At 50.8% G+C, this 21,243-nt stretch overlaps 10 protein-coding genes across 10 annotated transcripts; 7 read left to right on the top strand and 3 right to left on the bottom strand.

Annotated features, from left to right (window-relative positions):
- Positions 1-98: 98 nt before the first annotated feature.
- An07g03420 (uncharacterized protein) lies at positions 99-3,169 on the top strand (the record flags this gene model as incomplete). The annotated part of the gene is made up of 8 exons (XM_059748346.1): positions 99-194; positions 264-882; positions 952-1,031; positions 1,093-1,335; positions 1,388-1,741; positions 1,794-2,037; positions 2,086-2,600; positions 2,657-3,169. The coding sequence occupies 8 exons, from the start codon at positions 99-101 to the stop codon at positions 3,167-3,169; spliced, it is 2,664 nt and encodes an 887-aa protein (XP_059606669.1).
- A 641-nt stretch (positions 3,170-3,810) lies between these two features.
- Positions 3,811-5,118, top strand: An07g03410 (uncharacterized protein; the record flags this gene model as incomplete). The annotated part of the gene is made up of 6 exons (XM_059748345.1): positions 3,811-3,972; positions 4,055-4,103; positions 4,172-4,203; positions 4,265-4,330; positions 4,385-4,509; positions 4,578-5,118. The coding sequence occupies 6 exons, from the start codon at positions 3,811-3,813 to the stop codon at positions 5,116-5,118; spliced, it is 975 nt and encodes a 324-aa protein (XP_059606668.1).
- Positions 5,119-5,700: 582 nt separating this feature from the next.
- Positions 5,701-6,848, top strand: An07g03400 (uncharacterized protein; the record flags this gene model as incomplete). The annotated part of the gene is made up of 5 exons (XM_059748344.1): positions 5,701-5,815; positions 5,906-6,125; positions 6,214-6,366; positions 6,452-6,601; positions 6,695-6,848. 5 exons carry the CDS (start codon positions 5,701-5,703, stop codon positions 6,846-6,848), a joined length of 792 nt encoding a protein of 263 aa, XP_059606667.1.
- A 440-nt stretch (positions 6,849-7,288) lies between these two features.
- On the top strand, positions 7,289-8,971 carry An07g03390 (uncharacterized protein; the record flags this gene model as incomplete). Its single annotated transcript, XM_001391385.3, has 1 exon — positions 7,289-8,971. One exon carries the CDS (start codon positions 7,289-7,291, stop codon positions 8,969-8,971), a length of 1,683 nt encoding a protein of 560 aa, XP_001391422.1.
- A 752-nt stretch (positions 8,972-9,723) lies between these two features.
- An07g03380 (uncharacterized protein) lies at positions 9,724-11,432 on the top strand (the record flags this gene model as incomplete). Its single annotated transcript, XM_059748343.1, has 2 exons — positions 9,724-9,758; positions 9,905-11,432. The coding sequence occupies 2 exons, from the start codon at positions 9,724-9,726 to the stop codon at positions 11,430-11,432; spliced, it is 1,563 nt and encodes a 520-aa protein (XP_059606666.1).
- A 180-nt stretch (positions 11,433-11,612) lies between these two features.
- An07g03370 (uncharacterized protein) lies at positions 11,613-12,351 on the bottom strand (the record flags this gene model as incomplete). Its single annotated transcript, XM_001391383.1, has 2 exons — positions 11,613-12,058; positions 12,138-12,351. The coding sequence occupies 2 exons, from the start codon at positions 12,349-12,351 to the stop codon at positions 11,613-11,615; spliced, it is 660 nt and encodes a 219-aa protein (XP_001391420.1).
- Positions 12,352-13,172: 821 nt separating this feature from the next.
- An07g03360 (uncharacterized protein) lies at positions 13,173-14,042 on the bottom strand (the record flags this gene model as incomplete). Its single annotated transcript, XM_001391382.1, has 1 exon — positions 13,173-14,042. One exon carries the CDS (start codon positions 14,040-14,042, stop codon positions 13,173-13,175), a length of 870 nt encoding a protein of 289 aa, XP_001391419.1.
- Positions 14,043-16,111: 2,069 nt separating this feature from the next.
- Positions 16,112-17,230, bottom strand: An07g03350 (hypothetical protein; the record flags this gene model as incomplete). Its single annotated transcript, XM_059748342.1, has 4 exons — positions 16,112-16,431; positions 16,611-16,933; positions 17,005-17,052; positions 17,148-17,230. The coding sequence occupies 4 exons, from the start codon at positions 17,228-17,230 to the stop codon at positions 16,112-16,114; spliced, it is 774 nt and encodes a 257-aa protein (XP_059606665.1).
- Positions 17,231-17,517: 287 nt separating this feature from the next.
- On the top strand, positions 17,518-18,105 carry An07g03340 (uncharacterized protein; the record flags this gene model as incomplete). Its single annotated transcript, XM_001391380.3, has 3 exons — positions 17,518-17,860; positions 17,911-17,999; positions 18,049-18,105. The coding sequence occupies 3 exons, from the start codon at positions 17,518-17,520 to the stop codon at positions 18,103-18,105; spliced, it is 489 nt and encodes a 162-aa protein (XP_001391417.1).
- Positions 18,106-19,681: 1,576 nt separating this feature from the next.
- On the top strand, positions 19,682-21,073 carry An07g03330 (uncharacterized protein; the record flags this gene model as incomplete). Its single annotated transcript, XM_059748341.1, has 1 exon — positions 19,682-21,073. One exon carries the CDS (start codon positions 19,682-19,684, stop codon positions 21,071-21,073), a length of 1,392 nt encoding a protein of 463 aa, XP_059606664.1.
- Positions 21,074-21,243: the final 170 nt, after the last annotated feature.

Raw genomic sequence — 21,243 nt, 5'->3', positions numbered from 1 at the left:
CCGAGGATTACCCTCATAACGGACATTCTTCCTGAGATCCTAGCGCTGATTTACTGCATGAGGTCAATAGTTCCGTGATCTTCGCTGGAGACTTCACGATGGGAGCTTCGGAGTCCAAGCTCGTCTTCAAGCAGGGCATCTTCCGTCTTTCAGAGGAGAAGGACATTCCTGCGGATGATCCCTATTGGGCCAGAGTTTGCCTCCCTTTTTTCTGCTCCAGCTTTTGTGCGACGCCTAAGTGGATTACTGACCGATTCGTGTAGTTCTGGGAGCTCCCAGAGTCCTCAGAGGACGTCTTCAGCCTATTCACACCTGCCGATATACGACGAATTCGCGATCATGCCTTATCTAACTTTGAAACCCTCTTGCTCTCAGTCACCTCGCGTCTCACCGTTTTGAAAAACCATCCATCATTTCCTGACCCCGAACTCGCCCCCGACCGCGATGCACTCAACTGTGTCCGCATCCTCACCCGCCTCCTCCCCTTTGTTTACGAGGCTGAACACCTAGAGGAATGGGAGGAGAAGTTTTTCTGGACTCGTCGCAAGAAGAGAACCAGAGAGGCGCAAGTTGCTGCGGAGGTACTGTTTGATGAAGCACAGGCGGAGGACCTAGATCAGACAGCCCCGCGAGCCACAGGTTTTGAAGATGCGAAACCTTTAGCTGAGGAACTGATTGACAACCTGCTGGAGCTCCTTTTCTACACTAACTTTACAATTCCGCCGTTGCCTACCGCGAAGAGCAAGGTGTCGTACTCGATCTGGCAGAGTGGGGTGGGTTGCAATACGTCAATGGGTTCTACAAAAGAGCTAGAGAACAACCGCTGCGAAATCTTACGGTTATTGCTTACTTTGACCGGAAAAGCAATGTACATGCCGTCTAGTGAGTAGATTGTCTTCCCTTTTTTTGGGAACTATTTGCTGACTATCGAAGGTCTACTTCCTGTGCAAGGCGTCAAGGCTATCACGTACATGACGACTTGTTCGGACAAGCAGGTGGTACTAACTCTACTATGCTCACTACTGAACACTGTACGTTTTGGGAGCATTGCAGGTAGCAGGGTGTGGGAAAGTACTGACGAATCTACGACAGGCTATCAAGTACAACCCTGCTTCATGGAGGGTGCCGTATGATCATGTCGTTTGGAAAGACCCCAAGCAGATATTGGTCATCTATTGTCTGCAGTTTCTCCTTGTACTTCTTCTATATCCAGTGCCGGAAGATGGTCGCGGAGCACCGCCGAAGAACTATTATCGACACTACTTCGGAAGATTACATCGGCCGCAAGACTTCCAGTTCCTTACTGATGGCATGACTCGAATCTTGAATCAGCCGGTAAGTTTGCCGTCGATTTTCCCAGTCACCCTGCTAACCCCCTCTCCAAAAGATGCAAGCGACCAACTCCTATCTTCCAGGTAGCCAGAGATCGGTCAAATGGGCACCCGAGATGCTCGTTCTGTTCTGGGAGGCATTGCAATGCAACAAGCGATTCCGGTCCTTCATCATCGACTCGAACCGCTCGCACGACTTTGTTATCCTCTGTATATTTTATGCTATCGAGTATAAATCAGACCCTTCTAAGCAGGGCGTCGTCAGGATGTGCATCTTCATCATGCAGACGATGAGCGTGGAGCCCAATTTTGGGCAGAGCTTGAATACCAAGTTCGAGGCTCAGGAGACTCTTCCTCAGAGTATCCGTATCCCTGCGTTCCGGGGATCTTATGCTGATTTTTTGATCATGGTTTGTCGCTCAGAGTTCCGAAGACTAGTTACATGAACTGACAGTGGTATAGTCCATTCACACTTTGATCACTGCCAGCAAAGGAAAGCTGAACACAGTATACCCTGCGCTTTTGGCTATCATCAATAACATTGCCCCGCATGTTGAACATCTTTCTCCGAGCTCGTGCTCGAAGTTGCTGCAGCTCTTCTCATCCATGTCAGCGCCCAGCTTTCTACTGGCTAACGAGACGAATCACACCCTTCTTTCCTCGGTCCTCGAGTCTATCAACTCAATTCTTGAACATCAGTTTACCAGTAGGTCGTTTATTGCAAATCTTCAAATAACATGCTAACTTGTTGCAGAAAACCCATTCCTCGTATATGCCATTCTAAAGTATAGAAAGCGTTTTGAGGCAGTGCGAGAATTCACTCTTGAGAGCGGTCAACAAGAGATAGAACGCCAGAATGAGCGAAGAAAGTCTTCAAGCGGTTCGCATGAATTCGTGGGCAGTCCGGTTCTTTCCGCCTCAGAGGAAGAACATCCGGTATCTTCAGACACGCGTTCTCCATTGGGTCGCATACCAGAAGAAAATAGTCCTTTTTCCATTGGTGGAGATGAGGATTCGGATGATGAAGGAGAGGGACGGGACACACCGGCGCAGGATTCGCCATCAGTACAGACTTCTCGTCGACCTTCAATTTCCTCTGTCATTGAAGAAAGCGTTCCCCTTCAGCTGCGCGGCATGTCTGAGAAGGCACGGGGCAAGATGCCTGCTGGACAGCCGTCGTTCTCGCGGCAAAACAGCATGACTAGTCAGAGTAGTCTTTCGGCGGCGTTTCCAACATCTTCTAGCGGGTTCACGCCGACTACAGCATGGGTAGGTGACTATCCTTATTTCCATGCGTTACACCACTAACAGTGTATTTCTTTTAGCTCGAATCCTGGTTGGCTGAATTGCCACTCCATACCATTCTCACGATTGTCTCTGCCATTGCTCCTCATGTTCCTGAGGCTGCGTTCCGATCCGCTTCAAGCCCTGAAGCTCGAACCTTGATTAGCAACCTGCCCTCGTTCTTGGAAGATCCCGCAATTCATACCATTGTTTCAGAGCCATCGCCGGTCCGTGTTCATTCATTTGAGTGGTCCGCCCTTTCTATGGGCTGGTACGAATCTCTGCTCTGGGGATTCATTTTCTCGAGCGAAATGGTGGTTGGCACTGCCTCGGGCGCCACGCCGGGCACGGTTGGTGTTTGGAACGGAACTAGTATCAAGCTGTTCAAGGTCCAGGAGGCGGCAGCGCAAGGGCCCACATTACTTGCTCCCAAGGGAGCTGTGGACGCCGTAGGAAGCAATCTGGTCCAACGCATTGGGAACTTGAGCTTCCGGCGGAGCAGCACACAGGAGTCTCAAACCAGCTCTCGCCCACCATCGATTCGGGAGGTCTGAGCTTGGGTTGTTGGGCTATGGATCCGTGTCATTTATTGTGTTAGCTTTTCTATAATGATTCTTATGTTTGAATGATACCTCCCCGGCGTCTCGCAGATGGGCTGGTTTGTGTGCAATTAGTTTAATTTAGAAGGCTAGCGTTAGGTTGATGTTCATTAGTCCTTTCGCTCTGTATGTATGTTGCTCTAGTGTCAAGCAAATGGCGAAGTCGAAATTAGATGTTGAGACGTTCACTATAGCCAGGCATCACCTGATCCTCTGTCATCTCTGCCTATGTGGTCTCTGACCACTACCACCACCTCTGACACCTATCAACCAACCTACCATTATCTTGAGATTTAGATAGATGAAAATGCATATGTTTCTTTATCTAGAGATTAGATGCTACCAATTCACTCCATCATGGATTTGGTGGTTGCTCGTGTTTTCCATCTGCATGTCCATAGGGGTTGCTGGCCGCCACGTGAGGCCGCGATTGGCTGACCTCCCTTTATTTGTCTCTCCTCCCCAACAAAGAGGCCGAGTCCGACATATTAGGAATCAATCATTCTTATTCTTTGATCATCTCTATCTTGAATAACGACTATTACTATTGCCTGGATCCATTAACTTGTTATACTTTCTACACTCCTCCCTAGGCCATGGTACACACCCGATCGCTTGCTGTCGCGGCGTCCGCGTTCCTGCTCGGCGATCCGAGACTGGCCGCCGGAGGATCCACGGAGCTCCAAAGCGTATTGAAGAACACGCATGGCAGCAATGATTATGGCTATCCGACGGATTTTACCCGGGGTATAATGCCCGTGAGTACTCCACTTAATTGTAGGACCTCATGTTGAGAAGAAATGCTCTTCCTGCTTCAATCATGATACTTCCTTCATACAGTTTCGAGTTGAAGCTTATTACTCTATCAGATCCCAGTTCACTCGCATAAGTAAGTCCATTGCTCTAGTAGTAGCCTCATACCCCCATATTGTGACTATGTACTAACCTCCACGACAGTGACTATTGGAGAGACATACCTTTCTACACCGGTAGGCACAGCACTGTTTAGCATGGCCACAAGCACAGCTAGCTAATCAGCCTCTACCAAAGGCCTATCCAAAGGATGTATCTCGACAGAAGCCGATGTATGGCTGTATAATGACACCCTCTACGTCAGTCTCACACTCACATTCCCACAGTCCACGATCCGACTCTAACAAGGCAGTACAGGTCGGCCATGATGAATCCTCCCTGACAAAAGATCGGACCCTGGAATCTCTCTACATCAACCCAATCCTGGACGTGCTTAAACTCCAAAATCCCAGTAGCCCATTTGTAACATCCCCAACCAACAAGTAAGTCACCCATCATTACACCTTACAACCCCCAATGCAGAAGCAAATGCAATTAACCCCACCTACAGCGGCGTCTTCGACACCTCCACCTCCCAAACCCTCTACTTTTTCATCGACCTCAAAACCTCCGGCCCGGAGACCCTCAAAGCCGTGATCTCCGCTCTCCAACCCCTCCGCGACCAGGGCTATCTCACCACCCTCAAGGACAATAAAACTCTCACTACCGGCCCCGTCACCGTCATCGGCACCGGCAACACCCCGCTCGACATGGTCGGTCCCGTCGCAGACCGGGACTACTTCTACGATGCACCACTTGAGGCACTAGCTGAGCCCGAATACGCCGATATCACGGGCCTCATTTCGCCCATTGCATCGACGAACTTTGCTTCGGCTGTGGGGCCCGTCAAGGGGGAGAAGCTCAGCGATGAGCAGATTGAGGCGCTGAGGCAGCAGATTCAGACGGCGGAGGAGAGGGGCATTGGCGCTAGGTATTGGGGTACGCCGTATTATCCGGTGCGCACGAGGAATTTTGTCTGGAGGACGTTGTTGGAGGAGGGAGTTGCGTTGTTGAATGCGGATGATTTGGATGCTGTGGTGGAGTATTTCTAATCATCGAAGCGGTGTGTTAATTGGTATAGTACATATGTTGTTAAGTTGAGGTTCAGTTTTGGACTGAGACTTGATGATATCACTTATCGAGCGAATAGTCACTAGAAAGTAAGTACAGATAAGGGCTCTGACCGTGTGACCATCAACCCCTGATGCTGGTGGATCACAAGCTTCCTGAGTGGTCAATAGGGCCGTTTCTTCTGTAGGCCAAAGCAGTCACTTCAGTTAAATCAATAGGATCAACTAGTAGCCCAGTATTAGACAACCAGTCAAGCTTCTAGGTAGACATGAGAGAACTACTTACTACCTTCAACCAATGACTGTGCCCAACCACATCTCCATGCCATGCCCCATCAGGTCACATCTACATCTACATCCAAGCCCCATATAGTCCAATACTACCATTATCCGAGTGTAGACACAACTACTTATGCCTCGGAAACACCCTCGCGGCCCTCGACAACTCCATAATCTCTAATCTACAGCTGCTATACATGCTACAATACGACGCGCCGGACAAGGAGACGCAAGACGCATTTGTGAGAGGCGCGTCAACTCCTGTTTGAAAAGGAGACGGCGTGGATGGCGCGGGAGGACTTTCATGCGTTGTTGGAGGGGGTTGTGTGGACGGAATTCATCCGAGAGGACAGAGGAAGAGAGGTTGTGGTTAGAGACGGAGTTAGGGGAGAGGGGAGCAGTGTGTCATTTTTCAGAGCGTGAGTTGAGTCCATTGCTTCCTGTGGCGATAATCGTTTCCTCATACTCTCTCTTTTAGGGCTGCTCTAAGCCGGATGGAAGCAGGCAATATCCTGCAGTGGTATTGATGCGCGCGTTTCCAACAATTTCTGGCACCCATCTTCTTCAACATGGGGAAATGGTCACACTGATTCATGGTTAGTCATTCTTACCCATGCTGTTGAACCCGAAGATGTTCTGGCTAATCTTCGTAGAGATGGACCACGCTATCCACAACCTACTATCCCGAGGACATTATGCACGCTTCCATGGTTCACAAGGCCCTCGCGACTTTGGTTAGATACCTAGTATGATGCTGGAAAACTGGTCTTGAGGAAAAGATGTCTTGAAGCGATTGAGCTGCTATTATACCCAGTTAAATGAAGAGTTGTTGCAATGGCGGACTCAACATCGCGGGGAGGCCGATCCCCTGACACAGATTCCTGACCAGCTCGTGGATGACCTTGTTCGTGGCCGATATGTGGGCCAACCTCTGTGGTATGGTCGTCTGCTGTACGGTCCCAGCTTCGATACGTATACAAACCCAATCTCTTACAGGCCACGGAGCGATATCAATGTTTGACCTGCATATCTACAGTTCAAATCCAAGTTCGGGACTGAACATCCAGAAGTTCTGGTACGGTCTCTTGGAGGAGATACTAGGGATGGACTATTCCACATGTAGGAATGGATATGAGTTTGCGACAGTCAGTCATCTCACTGCTGGATATGGTGCTGGGTACTACTCGTACTTGTGGTAGCACGCTTCGGATGACTTGACATGATACGAATACTTACAACCCAGTTGCGCCATACTGGCCCAGGATCTGTATCTGACAAGGTTCGCCAAGGATCCGTGGAATAAGCAGACATGGAATGAGTATCGGCAGATTATACTGGAGCCAGGATCAAGCAAAAAGAACCTGCTGAGATTGTTGGAAAACTCTCTCGGGCGTGCGTCAAACCCAGACGCCTTAGTTCAGGGGTGGCTGTGAAGTATATATTGAAATGTCTTTTCATTTTCTCTCTATTTTCTCTCTGTATGCTAGCAGTGGTAGATGGTGGGTGCTTTCAAGTTAGTATAGATAGTGTGCGGAACCTTGGTAGAGGCAATATGCTAATCCGGGAGCTGCACTAGAAGTGAATACTTCTGATTTAGCAACGACAGACAATTCATCGAAACTCGGAGAATGAAATACTCATAATGCCTTGATATGTTATGAGACTATCCAATTGATCAAGTGAATTCAGTGTAAGCAACAGTTGACAGACGCGGGGATCGCAAAGGCCGTCAGATTGCCGGCACGTGATCGCCCGTGAAATGGAACGCGTCTGAGGGGGAAAAGACAAGGAGGGAAAAAAAGCACTTGGAGAACGCCACAGGCGCTCGCTGGACAATTCCACAGGCCTTCATCAGCGGAAGCCACCATCCGCGATGTCTCAGGTTGATGTAGAATTGGGCGAGCTGCTGGCCGAGGGGCTGCCGGCCCCCGTCCAGCTCACCATTCGCCATGTCTCCTCGACTCCCTCCCCTTCAACCGCGCTCTTTGCCGCGCCTCCCGGGGAGACACCGGAGCCTACCTTTTGCGAAAACCACTTTCTGTCGGCCTCGGTCAATTTAGAGGAGAAAGATGGTGCAGAGGTGATTGTCTTTGGCATGGAGGTGCTGGTGTACAGCACTGCGCACCTGACCACCATCTTCGTTTCCAAGGCCGACTCCACCGGCTACCTTCATCTCCTGCCCAATGCGCCCAAGGTTTCCATTTTGCGGCGCATCTCTCAGACCTTTCTCTCCTTTTTGGTCAAAGCCCATCAAAGACCGGGTGTCAGATTGCTAGTCTCCCTTTTTGCCCGGGCGCAGAACCAATACCTGTTTCCCGGTAGCATTGACAATCCTCAGAAGCATGTCCTAGATGACCGCGGCCTGATCAAATGGTGGTGCCGCGTCGTCGACCCCATCTTGCGCGAGTATGAGCCAGAGTCCGGTTCGCATGACAAAGGGGCCCAGGACCATCAGACAGAGTCGGCCAAAAGCTCAGCAACCGCTTTCCTGATCGTCCCGGGATGTGATCGGTTCGAAACCAGGGGCTTCTTTCCTCCTTTGGCCAGATTGGACGACAAGGACCGTCCAAGATGGCTCACCAGCTATCCTGTGCACCAATTGTGTGACAATCCCAAGGCGCCCCCGCGTTGCTTGGTTCCCCGGTTTCCGGATGACCCCAAAACTCGCTTCTTGGTGGACTTAGATGATGAGCTTCCGAAGCAGGAAGCGGACGGAACATCCCCAGAGAATGCGGGTCAATGGCGGAGTGTTAGATCTCTGGACCAATTCTGGGAGATGATGTCGTTCCGACAAGAATGCTCAGCTGGAAGACTCGTTGGGTTCTTGTGGCTTGTTATCAATCCTCCTGGACTTGTGAACTCGGTACAAATGACTAGTTCTCGGTCTGTCCTTGGCGATTCCAAGAGCCTGACGGACCATGTGTCCCAGGTGATGTCTGGCGAAAGTGTGACAAATACAAAGCCGGCTAGTGATGCTGCATCCGCTCCAGAGCATCCTACGACAACAGACCGTGACAAGCAACTGTCATCAGAACCTACGGGTGAATCTACTTCTACTTCAGCACCCCAGCCAGGTGCTATACTATTTGAGGCTAAAACTCAGCCCCCGCAACCTGCGGATGCTGATGCCTTTTACTGGCCCGAGGCTGGACGAGGACATGCTGTTCTGAGCGAAGCAGACTACAAAACGGCGATCGACTTCCTGCTTGAACAGGATTTTGACAGTGAAGAGGCCTCAATTGCCAGCACAAAGGCATGGGGCGAAAAGGTAGCCTCCCTCGCAGATCAACTCTGGGTTGGACAGGTGGTGGTGGGACGAAACACGAAGGATGAATCCTCCCAAAAGCCTGTGGAGGCTAGTACGCTCATGACCACCGGACTGGTTCGCAAGCGCAAGAAAGCCGATGCAGAAGTTGAGCAGAACAGCAAGACAGGGGAGGAGGGTGGTAATGCTGGAGCATCAACGGCGGCTCCTCCGGCATCTTCTGGGTCGGACCCATCGCCGGCCGTCAACGTTCTCCACGCCAACTTGATCCGGAAGAAGAAAAAGACGTAACAGACCATACTCATGTGTCGGTTTGGCTGGTTTTGTAATTTTATTCTTTTGGGGTCACCGACGAGCTGATGGTTATTGCATATGCGGAGTCGGAATTGGGTGGGATTTGGCGAAGGATGGATTTGCATCTTGTATAATAGGACAAAATCTTGGGACAATTATTCTTTATCACTTTTACGGAGTACTTACTTACTGACAGTATAACCGGTCGGGAACTCTTCCGACAGCTTCAACGAAAATGGGTTATACGCGTAAAGCACGGAACCCATGCACGGTGTTGAATGTTTCGAGTGGAACTGTGCCTGAGGCCGGCGGAGGCAGTGCGGCTGCATCCGAGCATCCGCCGGCCTCACTAAACCAACTAATATCAACAGTGCAAAGCCTCGCGGGTGAAACCCACCACAGCGCCCGAGCCAACCATCCGCTGGATCCGACTGGAACACTAGTGTCCTTCGGCTCGACGGTTCATTGCTTGTCTACGGCCTGTTTCTGCTGCAGCTTGACGGTTTGCGTGGCCGTCGCACCCCAGTCCAGAAAAGAAAAAAAAACAACGAATACGAATCGTGGCCCCGACCGCATTTCTCTCGTTCCCTCCACTTCGTCTGACTGCCTGCTGCCCGTCTGCGTCTTTCCCTAGAATGTCCTCATCGTCCTGTTCTGCCTTCTGTCAGATCTCCGCCTCTCGCTGTGTCCGCCTATGTTAGAGCCTCAGTCGCGTTCGCAACCCCCCGATGCTGAACCAGCCATCAACCATGGCGGTTGGCAGTGGGCTGTCGCGGCCGGTTGGGTGGGATTGATTTGGTATACGGTCGTGGTGGCTGTCTGCATGCTGGGATATCTTCAGCTGTAACTTTCTACCTTTTTCTTTCTCTTCAATCCCATCTGGATCAGGCTTGGCATCTTTGCTGACTTTCCACCTCCGTTATCCTTCAGATGGCGTTTCTACTTGAGGAAACCCCGGAAATCTTCATCCGCATCGGCTTCGAACGCCCCCCACGTCACCGCGATCCGACCGGTGAAGGGTCTCGAACCACACCTCTACGAGTGCCTGGCTTCGACTTTCCGACAGGACTACCCTCGCGATAAGCTGACCGTGTGCTTCTGCGTGTCCTCCCGCAGTGATCCTGCCTACCCTATCCTCCAAAAATTGGTGTCGGACTTCTCGCAGTTCGATGTGCGACTATACGTTGAAGACGATGACCCGTTACTCCAGCCCGGCCACGTCCCCGCCTACGATCTGGGGCCCAACCCCAAGATTCGGAACATGAGTCGTGCCTACCGTGAAGCCAAAGGCGATATTGTCTGGATTATCGATTGCAACGCGTGGGTCGGCAGAGGCGTCTGCGGGCGCATGGTGGACAAGCTATGCGGAACGGGTGCCGATTCGACGAAGAGGTACAAGTTCGTGCACCACTTGCCGGTTGCAGTCGACATGACAGGAACCGCTGGTCTCAGGGAAGAGCAGGAAGCGCTGTTGGAGGCTCACACAAACCGGAACGCCAATCGCGACAGCAGTGACACCACCATGGTCATAGACCACGGGGCTGGTATGCTGGCGACCGGTGGCGGCCGCTTGGAAGAGCTGTTCCTGTCGTCCTCGCATGCGAAAATGTACACTGCGATCAACACCGTCCTGATCGCGCCATGCATTGTGGGCAAGTCGAACATGTTCCGCCGCTCGCATCTTGACTACCTCACTGCGCCGTCTCCGTCAGACCCCCATCGCCGGAACGCGGGTATCGACTACTTCTCGGACAACATTTGTGAAGACCACCTGATCGGAGATCTGCTTTGGAGAAAACAAGTCCGCGGGGAGAAAGAGCAAGGAGAACGCTGGGGCAAGCACGCCCTTGTGTTTGGTGATCTGGCCTTCCAGCCAGTCGCCAACATGAGCGTGCAGGCATATGTCGCACGCCGAGTGCGATGGCTGCGTGTGCGCAAATTCACCGTCGTGCTTGCAACGCTGGTCGAGCCAGGCACCGAGTCGATTCTGTGCTCTTGCTACGGAGCATGGGGCGTCACGACAGCTCTGGCGCAATACCTCGGAGACCAAGGCTATGCCATTGCAGAGGCACTGTCCACCTGGACCGCATTCTGGGGTTTCTTCTGCCTGAGCATGATGACATGGATCCTTATCGACTGGACCGTGTACATCATGCTGCACAGCGGGAAGACGGTGGAGCTGGACGAAGACACGCCGTCGTTCGCGCGGCCGCCCCGAGGCGTGACGCGCCGGCCCTTCCGGGCGTGGTTCACGGCCTGGCTGGGCCGGGAGATGCTGGCGTTTCCGATCTGGCTGTGGGCAGTTTATGGCGGCGTGACGGTGACCTGGCGGGATCGACAGTTCCGCGTAGGGTTGGATATGAAGGTGCGGGAGATTGGGGGGAATTCTCTCGCCGTAAAAGGGTCATCGTCATCACGATCCAGCTCCTCGTCGTCGTCTAAGGCCCGACGAGACTAAACCTCAAACCACTTATTCTATACAATTCTTGTAAATTAGAGTAGACCAGACCACGAAAGACCAAGAGCGCAATGAACTTTTATGTGACGTTATGTATGATGCAAAAGTCTATACCAAACCATTCCCATAAAACCCTCCTCCACCCCATCATTATATATACTAGCCAGCCAATAAGGTCAATTAATTCGTCGTATCCATCTTCTCCCCCTCTCCATCCTTCTTCTCATCCTTACTAGCCGCACTCTCCAACGACACCGCCGCCTTCTCCGAACTCAACAACCACTCCACAACCTGTCTCCCCCTCGTCATCTCCCCAGCATCCTGCTTCTGCTCACCCTCACCACCAATCTCCACCTCCACCTCCTCATCCCCATTATCATCCGTTCCTTCCTCCTGAGTCTTCCAATCCGCCCGCTCCGCCAAAAACACCGCATCCAGCCCCGCATCATTCTTCACCCCGACATCCGCACCGGCCTCTACAAGCGCCTTCACGCACTCGAGGTGCGTGTTCAGCGCCGCCCAGTGCAAGGGCGTGTTTCCGGAGTAGTTTCTGTGGTTGAGGACCTTGTTGATCTCATCGCGGCTGGGGAGGGTCGTGAGGGTGGTGAGGAGGTAGGTGAGGATTTCTATATATATACATAAAACCAATCATATCAGTTATATGGTCATTAGGCTTCTGGGGGGCAGGAGTGGATATATTCATACCAAGGTTGCCATTCGCAGCAGGATAATGCAACAGACTCGAACCACTTCCGCCCTCTTCTTGCGGGGCGGTGTCGATTGCTGCGGCGATGATGTGCGCCGGGGTCGTGGAGGTTTGGGTTGCGAGGGTGGTGAGGTCGGTTTGGAGGTCTTGGAGTTCGCCGGCGCGGGCGGAGTAGATTAGGTCGTCGATTGTGTCGGGGGTTAGGCTGACCATTTTGTTGGTTGTGGTTGTGGTTGTGGTTGTGAAGTTGAGTAGTAGTAGCTGGAGAATTGGAGTTGGGAGGTGTGGGTATCTTGTGTCTTTAGTTTCTGGGTTCGTGTTAGCTTTGGGTCTCTGATCTCTGGTGCGGAGTTTTGGAAGTTGGTGGTGTTGAAGTGGGTTGGATGGAGGGGTATGCGATATCAGTTAATAACGTGCAGCCACTGTCTTTCTTCGTATGAAAGAAGAGCCAGGCAGATCGAGTAGAATATGTCCCGGCTTGCGAAAAAAACTAATATGTAGCAATAGATTTCCCGCTTGCGCTGTCCTCGCAATGATGTTCTGATCTCTTCTTCTCCATCTTTCTGCTGCAGAAAAAAAGTATTGCCCCTCACCACATGAATTGCCCCTCCATAAAGTTCGGAACAAGCTCAAGAGAACAAACTGCTGACGCAAAGAATAGAAAGAAACAGCCAGTCTTACCTTCACCGATATGCGTGAATCGTCAAGCGTCTATGCTGCTGTCTGTTGTGGTCGAGACGTAATTATTCTGGGGAGAACTTTGATGCCCGGTCAGGTGACCATGTGGATCTCACCATCTTTATCCATCTCTTATCGTGACTCTTTTTCTACAAAGTATAGTTACTCTGTACAGTAGCTGCAATACTAGATGACAATTGTAAATGCAGATATACTATACATTCCGCTCTATCATGCACCCATAACTACATCAACGCCATGCATCCTCGGTAAGCATACAAACAGAATAGGTATCTCAAGTAGAAAGCAAAGTAAGAATGCGCTCGCTCAATCGAGCACCAGCACCACCAGCAGCTTCAATCCCTCAGCCACGCCCGTCTCTTTTCCTCCTTTTTCTCCCTCCTCTTCTCCTTGAACATCTTCAACTCCTTCTTAGTCAGTTTCTTCGCACTCCGTTCCGCCCGCAGACTCCGCCCATCATGACTATTCGCCGCCGCATCCACATCAAAGAATGCATACATCTGTCGGTGCGACTTATTTTCATCATTGTGGTACTCTGTATTCTGCGACTCCGCCTGCCACCGCCCCGTAAACCGGTTGAACGCGCCCACGGCCTCATATGCCTTTTCCGGGTCCAGCGCCCCTCCCCCCGCGGTGTCCTGGTTGTGCTGCTCGTATTGCTGCGCATAAGGCGCCGTAGGATCGTAATCACCGTGAATGGCGGGGTTATAGCCACCTACCACAGCAGTGGTGGCCGCAGCAGCAGCGGAGGAAGAGGGGCCGGCGGCGTCTGCATCCTCCGCGGCGGTGTTATCATCCGCCTTAGCTGTCGCGTCCGGTACGCGCGGGTTCTCCCATTGCGAGACCCCCGTGAACCGATTGTAGAAGTAATAGGCTTGGGCGGTGGGGTCCCAGACGGGTTCCCATCCGTCATCTTTATTATCCCCTGGGGGTGCTTCGTTGGGGAGCGGCGGGGGGACCTCGTCCGGTAACGGAGGTGCGGAATCTGATTCTGTAGCTGCTGCTGCCTCTGGTTCCTCTCCTGGTTCTCTTTCGCTTGTTGGTTCTGTTTCTTCTCTCTCCTTGGTTTCAGGGCCGGGTGTTATCTCCTCCGCGGTCGGGGACTCCTCGTGCTGCTGCTGCTGCTGCGGTTCTCGGGTCTCCGGGACCTGAGGCGGAGATCCCGCCGCGGATGGGTTGTCGTCGGTCGAAGGATTCGCGGACATCTCCTGCGATTAGCTATTCCCTCTTGCTAGCTGAGCTGTGTTTGCGGGTATATGATGCAGAAGCGCAGAGGTTAACGGTCCTCTGGGTGCTTGGGTTCTTTCACTGCATCATTCAATGGGTTTATGATGTGAATCCGGAAGGTTGGATTTGCCGGTATGACTAAGCCGAGTTGCTCGAGGTGAGATCAGTCTAACTTCTTTTGGTTAGGTGGTATAAAGTCACCGCTTTGGATCATGTGATTTTGGTGATGTGATTGGATGACATGGAGGTAGATTCACTGGTCACTCGAAATGACAATCTATTGATAAGTATGTCAAGATATCATATCGTCCATTGGAGATATTTCCTAAGTAAAGCCCTCAGATATATTCATTGGATATGAAATGCCACTAGTCGTGTTTGATGTGATTTCTTAGCAATTGCTTTTTGGAGACCGGGAAGTGCCAGCAAAATATATTTCTTGTCTTTCGCATAATGCCGAACTCATGTTACTACTACTTAGCACTTCTGCTTCGATTAGTATTCGATAGCATCATTGTAGCACTAAATGACTAGAAAGCCATTGCGTTGGCACTAGCCGAGTAGCAGATGATGTCCTGTAACTAAATAGCTTTTATTTTTTTGATGCAATGTCTATACTACTTAGATATATTTCACTTAGACCCTCGACATGAAATGGTAACTACCCGCAGTAATATGAGAATACTGAACATAGTAGGGCTCGGACTAACACACCATAGGAAAGGCGCTGCTACAGTCACTTGTGTAGAAATATCAAGTGCCAACTAGTCGATTAATATTCATTGCGAGGGGGCATACTGATCGTTGAGCTACATTGACCGCTTGATGAAGCCCTTTCTTGTAATACCTACTTTAAAAAGATATCCACAGAGATCAAAACAGTAGTTACACTCACCGACCCTGATATATCTACAGCTTCCATCAGGCATACCACAATGCGTTACTTATTAAATAATCTCTATGGTGAGGTTTATGAGAAAATCAACACCTATGCACCATCATTAAGGTGGAATATAACATAACATCCACCAAGCCACACCACGTAGAGACTCCTGTATGCCTAAGGCAAAGGTATCTATAACCTGAAAAAGCCCGACCAGCAAAGCGCCGATCACAACCTATATTGGAGGAGAGCAGGGAGGTGGCCGGGTCGGGATCAAATCAAGGGATACAGACGGGCTAATTATGCGAAAGGCAAGGCTTTTTCCAATAACGGGATCTATGTATCCTTGGAAAACTAATTAGCTTTACTACAAGGTTAACTTCCCAACAATAGGCTTTGTTGAGAAGAATGAATGTAACTGCTGAATTTATCCCGGCGTAAGTCGGGAGTTCCAAATATCTTGTTGGAACGAATGGGTTTTGTATATGTGGGGGCTGGTATCTTGCGCATATGAGATGCAATGCATGATGGCGTGGCTTTGAGGCGATCTTGCAGGGAAGAGTGGCACGAGGTTATTACTAGGATGTATGTATGTAGCATGTACGATGCATGAGGGCATGGCTTAGGGTGAGGTGTTGCTGAGAGCATGTACTTCTATAATTACAAATTTTAGCATCGGTTGCCCTGGTAGATTTGGTGTTTCGGTGGAAATCTGTTCTGCCGTATGAGGAAGTTTGTATTGATGTGGTTGTTGGTGATGCTGTTTACTTCAGGGAATGAACGTGGTGGATGGTTTACATGATTGTATTTGTCTGGACCACGGATTACTGAGGGATAGGCTCAAATGAACTACACATAGATGCTAGCAGAAGAAGTGAAATGGAAGCTGATCATTGATGATACTAGTGCTAGTAGCAGGATAATCGGCCTAGTACGTGACAGTGACAACAAGATGATATATCTATCGACTACTAGTATAGAGTATATATATATTGCCAGTCAAGTGGGAATGCCATATTAGTGGTAGTTGATGTATATAGTAACACTTAGTTGCTACTAACTACACGAATCCTTTCAACTAGGCAAAAACTATAGATGTTGATGGCATTGAACGGGGGAGCTATCTATCTAGAAGATCGTGTAGATACAACCTAATGCTCCAACTCATCTCGACTCCTCATATTTCACGTTACACAAACACAAATTCGGAGATGCACCTTCACGTGGAACAAACTGGCGAGCCGCTCCAGGCAGCAAGGCCGCCACGTGCCCCGGGAACGAGGCACCATCCGAGCTTCCTCCTGCAAGTTCCCCAGCAACCTCACAACCACAATGATCTACGCACCAAACAACACACAATATCCCCGAAGGCAGCACCTCGAACGCCGCATACCTATGCTTCCGATGCATGTTGACCCGGATTGGATTCCCGACTATAGTGGAAGCAATGCTCCTCACCGTAGGATGGATGCCGTCCTCGTCACCTGTTTCAGACCCATCGAACGGACCATACCATCTTCAAGGGCCCTCTAATAGCTAACAAGGAACTAGGGAAGCTAGGCTGGTTCCAAGGGACTAGAACCCAGCTGCTCAAATTACAGAAGAGGCAAGACGCCTAGAAACAAAATTGGAATTCGGAGATTAACAGGGATTCATTGAACACCCCTTGCTGGCGCTGAGTCCTGGGGGAGGAAATTTCCGTTGCCACTTTCACTTTGTAGCTGGGGTGGCTGAAGGGAACGATCTTCTGTCAGGAGTCCCTTGCAGAGGAGCACATACCATTGCATATGCTCTGTGAGCTTACGAGCGTTCTTGCAGTCACTTGCATGCCGCACGAGCTGTGAAGTGGGACAACATTGCACGAGCCTGGTCATAGCAAGGTGGTTAGGTGTGCCAAGTAAGTTGAAGCAATATGGAAGAAGTGAGATCGGGGCACTTTGTGGCGCATCGAAGAGGAGAAACTTAGACGAGGGAAACCGAGTATGGCTGTAGAAACAAATCCCAGCCATACATACGTGCGTTTGAACCACCGAATAGGCTAGCCGCCCGAGGCGCACGCATGAGGATCTGCAGGGAAAGCGAGGAGGAATGAGACCTTGATTGGCCTGCAATGCACCCCAGTCATGCTATCTCACGGTATGCGGAAACAACATTGATGCCGGGCATGCACAGTTTGGACCAGGGGTCGATCCATGCCAACTGGTTGGAAGCCAGGCTCTGTTGAGCTTGGATGACAGCTATTGGGGCATGGGAGGCCAGGAACGAGAAGGGATGTCCTTGCATCTCGCATTCCACAAGGGGAAGCAGGTCGAGTGTGTGTGCGTGCGGATGGATGGGCTCCGCAGGCACGATACTCTTCCTACAGCGTCTTGGCCAGGAGCTCGAGGCCTCCACAAAAATCTATATAAGGGTGTTCGAAGTCGCCCGGAAATCGATTCTTTTCATCAGCACAAATCACATTCGTTGATTAGCCTTCTTTCTCTCTCTTACAGTCCAGTCTTTCCAGACAAGCGCTCTTTTAAAGCAACTCCGAGCTTCAACTCTCGTTCAATTCCAAACCCACCGTCACAATGAAGTTCTCCATCACCGCTGCTGTTCTTGCTTTCGCTGCCACCGTTGTGGCCATGCCCGGTGGCTCTCCTTCCACTGGTAACGGTGCCGGCAATGGTAACGGCAACGATGGCAACAGCCAAGTTCGCTTCCCCGTCCCCGGCGACATGACTGTCAAGCAGGCCGAAGACAAGTGCGGTGACCAGGCTCAGCTGTCCTGCTGCAACAAGGCCACCTACGCTGGTGACAGCACCAACGTTGACAGCGGTCTCCTCGCTGGTACCCTGTCCAACCTCATTGGTACTGGATCTGGCTCCGAGGGTCTGGGTCTCTTCCAGGAGTGCTCCAAGCTCCCTATCCAGAGTAAGTCTTTTCCAAACAATCACACCAACTTACAGTGCTAATTGTTATAGTCCCCATCATCGGGATCGCCGTCCAGGACATCATCAGCAAGCAGTGCCAGCAGAACATTGCTTGCTGCCAGTCGTCTCCCTCTACCACCGTGAGTATTTCCAAACACCATCTGTCTCACCAGAGACTAATCCGAACAGGACGACGACCTCATCGGCCTTGGTCTCCCCTGCATTGCCCTCGGTTCCCTCGTCTAAGCTGCCTTTTGGGGCGCTTATGCTTGGACTGGGCTACGCTGCTCAACGGCATCGTTTGTGGTCGGACCTTGGATCTAGTACTTGGCTTTCGGGCCCGAGAAACATCCTCATGGACTGACCGTGTACGAGAAACTTGGTGGCGTGTGGCACCTCGGAGAAAGACTGTTCTGTTTGTTTGTACTGCCTTTCGTGCATTTGCCGGTGCTTTTGGGCGCTGGTCTCGTTGCATAGAAACTTAATTGCATTAGACTTTGTCTATACTCTTCCAATCATTCCATAGTAGACTGAACGTAGAACAATTTCCAGTAATTGTAAGACTGCCTTGTTAATCAGAAACATTCCACATGCAACAATAACAAATTTAGAAATCACTCACTCCACTCCCGCACATTTCCCCAATCACACAGTACCGAACCATGCAATCGCCCGCCTTCGCCCGTCAACCCATCATAATAATATAAAGGCAAGTCATAACACTCTCCCTTACACTCGTACTATAGCCTGATAATAAAGGGACCAGAGTACATCCTTCCTTTCGATCGGTAGTACTACTCTGTCTATCAGTTGAGCTAAAGATTATTGATATGCGTCGTGGTAAAAGGTGTTGCATTGCTGATATGCTGCACTCGCTGATAAATCATGCTGACAATAACTGATTACACGGCCTTGGATAAAATTATCTATGTCTGGAAGCCCCGAATCAGGAGAGTCTCAATGATAATTTCAAGACTACGTATATACTCGTTGGAGGTTCAAATGGGACAGACTGTTGTGTTGGCATCCGTTTTGTCTGGAATGATGAGCTGGTCGGAGATATGAATCCCCGAGTGATCTTGACGATTCCCTTTGCCAGAATTATATCCAAACTCCCACCGCAGCTGCTCCCACAGCATAACAAATTCAGGTCCATGGTTGGGATGCTCGACGTGGGCGAGTCTGGTTGATCAGATCAGTCCATGGATTACGGTGATAGTCGATTTGGGGCAGATTCTACCTACTCGTGCAGCATTATATCGATGATTTGAGGCAGCGGTAGATATTCATCTATCGCACTCCGCAGACGGATAAAGATCCTCTCTCCCTGGTTGTAATCGAGACCCAGGAGGTTGGTGTCGTCTGGGTATACTTCGTACAGAGTGCCAAGTTCCATCCCCCGGCCAGAATCAAGGGGGTGACGCGACCAGCAACGTTGGTGAGAAGGTTGGCTCTAATCCTCGAAATGCTGATCACGATGCTCAGCCATTTTTGGTCTCTTGTTTATTCCTGATTGGGAACGTCGCTGGAGCTGTGGATAGCGCACTATACGAACGGACTCGTGCTCAAGAGGGGGTTATCCTTTTATCCTCTCAGTCCTGTGAGACGAGGCTGTATTGCGGGGATTAGACGAATAAGGCATGAATATTGGGTGCTCAGACATCAGGATGTATATCCTGGTCTTCCTGGTGATTGGAGAACCATTGCATCCACTGGCGGCGGCCTTTTCGTTGTGACTCCCCCATTTCTGACCTTGTTGACACACTCCAAGCCATTTCCCCTGCGCTTGACCACACTCGAGTGACAGCTACTCGTTATCAACATGGCTCTCAACCACGACAGCTACCGCATCGGCTGGATATGCGCTCTGCCCATCGAAATGGCCGCAGCAAGGATCCTTTTTGATGAAAGGCATCCTAGCCTACCGCAACCCCCCACCGACACGAACAGTTACGCGCTGGGGAAGATCCAATCACATAACGTCGTGATGGCTTGTCTTCCCTCCGGCGTCTACGGAACCACCTCAGCTGCCGTTGTTGCAAAACAGATGAGCAGCACATTTCCCGGTCTTTCCTTCGGTCTTATGGTAGGGATTGGAGGTGGTGTCCCTCTTATCTCTCGATCATCCTCAGACGTCCGCCTTGGAGATGTTGTGGTTGGCATTCCTCAAAACTCCCTGGGGGGAGTCGTCGCCTACGACTACGGCAAGACAATCGCGGATGGAACTTTCCTAAGGACTGGTTCAATGAATCATCCTCCATGGAGTCTTCTCACCGCGGTAAGCAATATCCGATCATTATACCTTCTCGGCCAGGGACGAATAGGAGATATCCTCAATCAAATCATCGTTGAATGCCCCGATTTTCGGTCCCCTGGTCCCGATCACGATCAGCTTCTTGATGCTTCGTCCGACCCAGACTTGCCTGTGGACAAACGGCCTGTGATGCAGCGCCCGACACGTTCATCCGATGCTCCGCATGTACACTATGGAACCATAGCCTCCGGCAATCGTCTCATAAAACATGCAAAGACTAGGGACGAACTAGCTGCCAAATACGACATTCTGTGTTTCGAAATGGAGGCCGCGGGGCTAATGGACCTGGAAAATTTCCCTTGTCTGGTGATTCGCGGGATCTCTGACTACGCCGACGAGTTCAAGGCAAAGGAATGGCAGCCATATGCGGCGGCAGCAGCGGCGGCGTACACGAAAGAGCTAATCAGCATGATTCCCAGGGACCAACTCAGGGAAGAAGCAAGGAATTCGGTTTCGAACACACCTTCGGCTGAAGCTTGCGCTACCTCCTCTTCCATCCCATACGGTCTTCTACACCAGGTGTTTCCTGTGGAAGACAATTTCCTCGGTAGCTTAACCACCAACGCACTGTGGCCGCGACAGAATTTCCACGCCCTGCCAGCTCCTCCCAGTCAATCTCAGTGTATTGTCAACGTCCAGCAACGTTCGCATACCATCAAAATTTCCGTCGCCAGTCACACCTCGTTCTCCGCCATTGTGGATATCAAAAGGCGCGGGGACCCTGACGTCGATCGTACGATTAGAGTAGACCGTTCCAGCTCCTGCATGTTGAAGAATTCGAATGATTGGTTCGAAGAGATGTGCACAAGGAGAAATACCAGGAAGTGGATGGAGAAACAGCTTATCCGTTCAAGTGAGCGGATATACCTGGTTGTTGGTTTCAGGAGCTTATGGCATTGAGATATTTCATTGATCCAGGCCGATAGCCATGATGGTTCCAACTCTCTTCCATGTCTTGGCGAGGCAGTCTATGCTGTGCAGTATCGAGAAGTCAAGTTTAGATGGTTTCGCAGAAGGGATGTTGATGCGGCCAGATTGCAGAGAAGGAATTGTTGGCAAAGCCTCTTCAC

Source organism: Aspergillus niger (genome assembly GCF_000002855.4).
Source record: "Aspergillus niger supercontig An07".
Classification (NCBI taxonomy): Eukaryota; Fungi; Ascomycota; class Eurotiomycetes; order Eurotiales; family Aspergillaceae; genus Aspergillus; species Aspergillus niger.
Note: the sequence above shows the minus strand (reverse complement) of the source record. Positions and strands in the feature narration are given on the sequence as shown.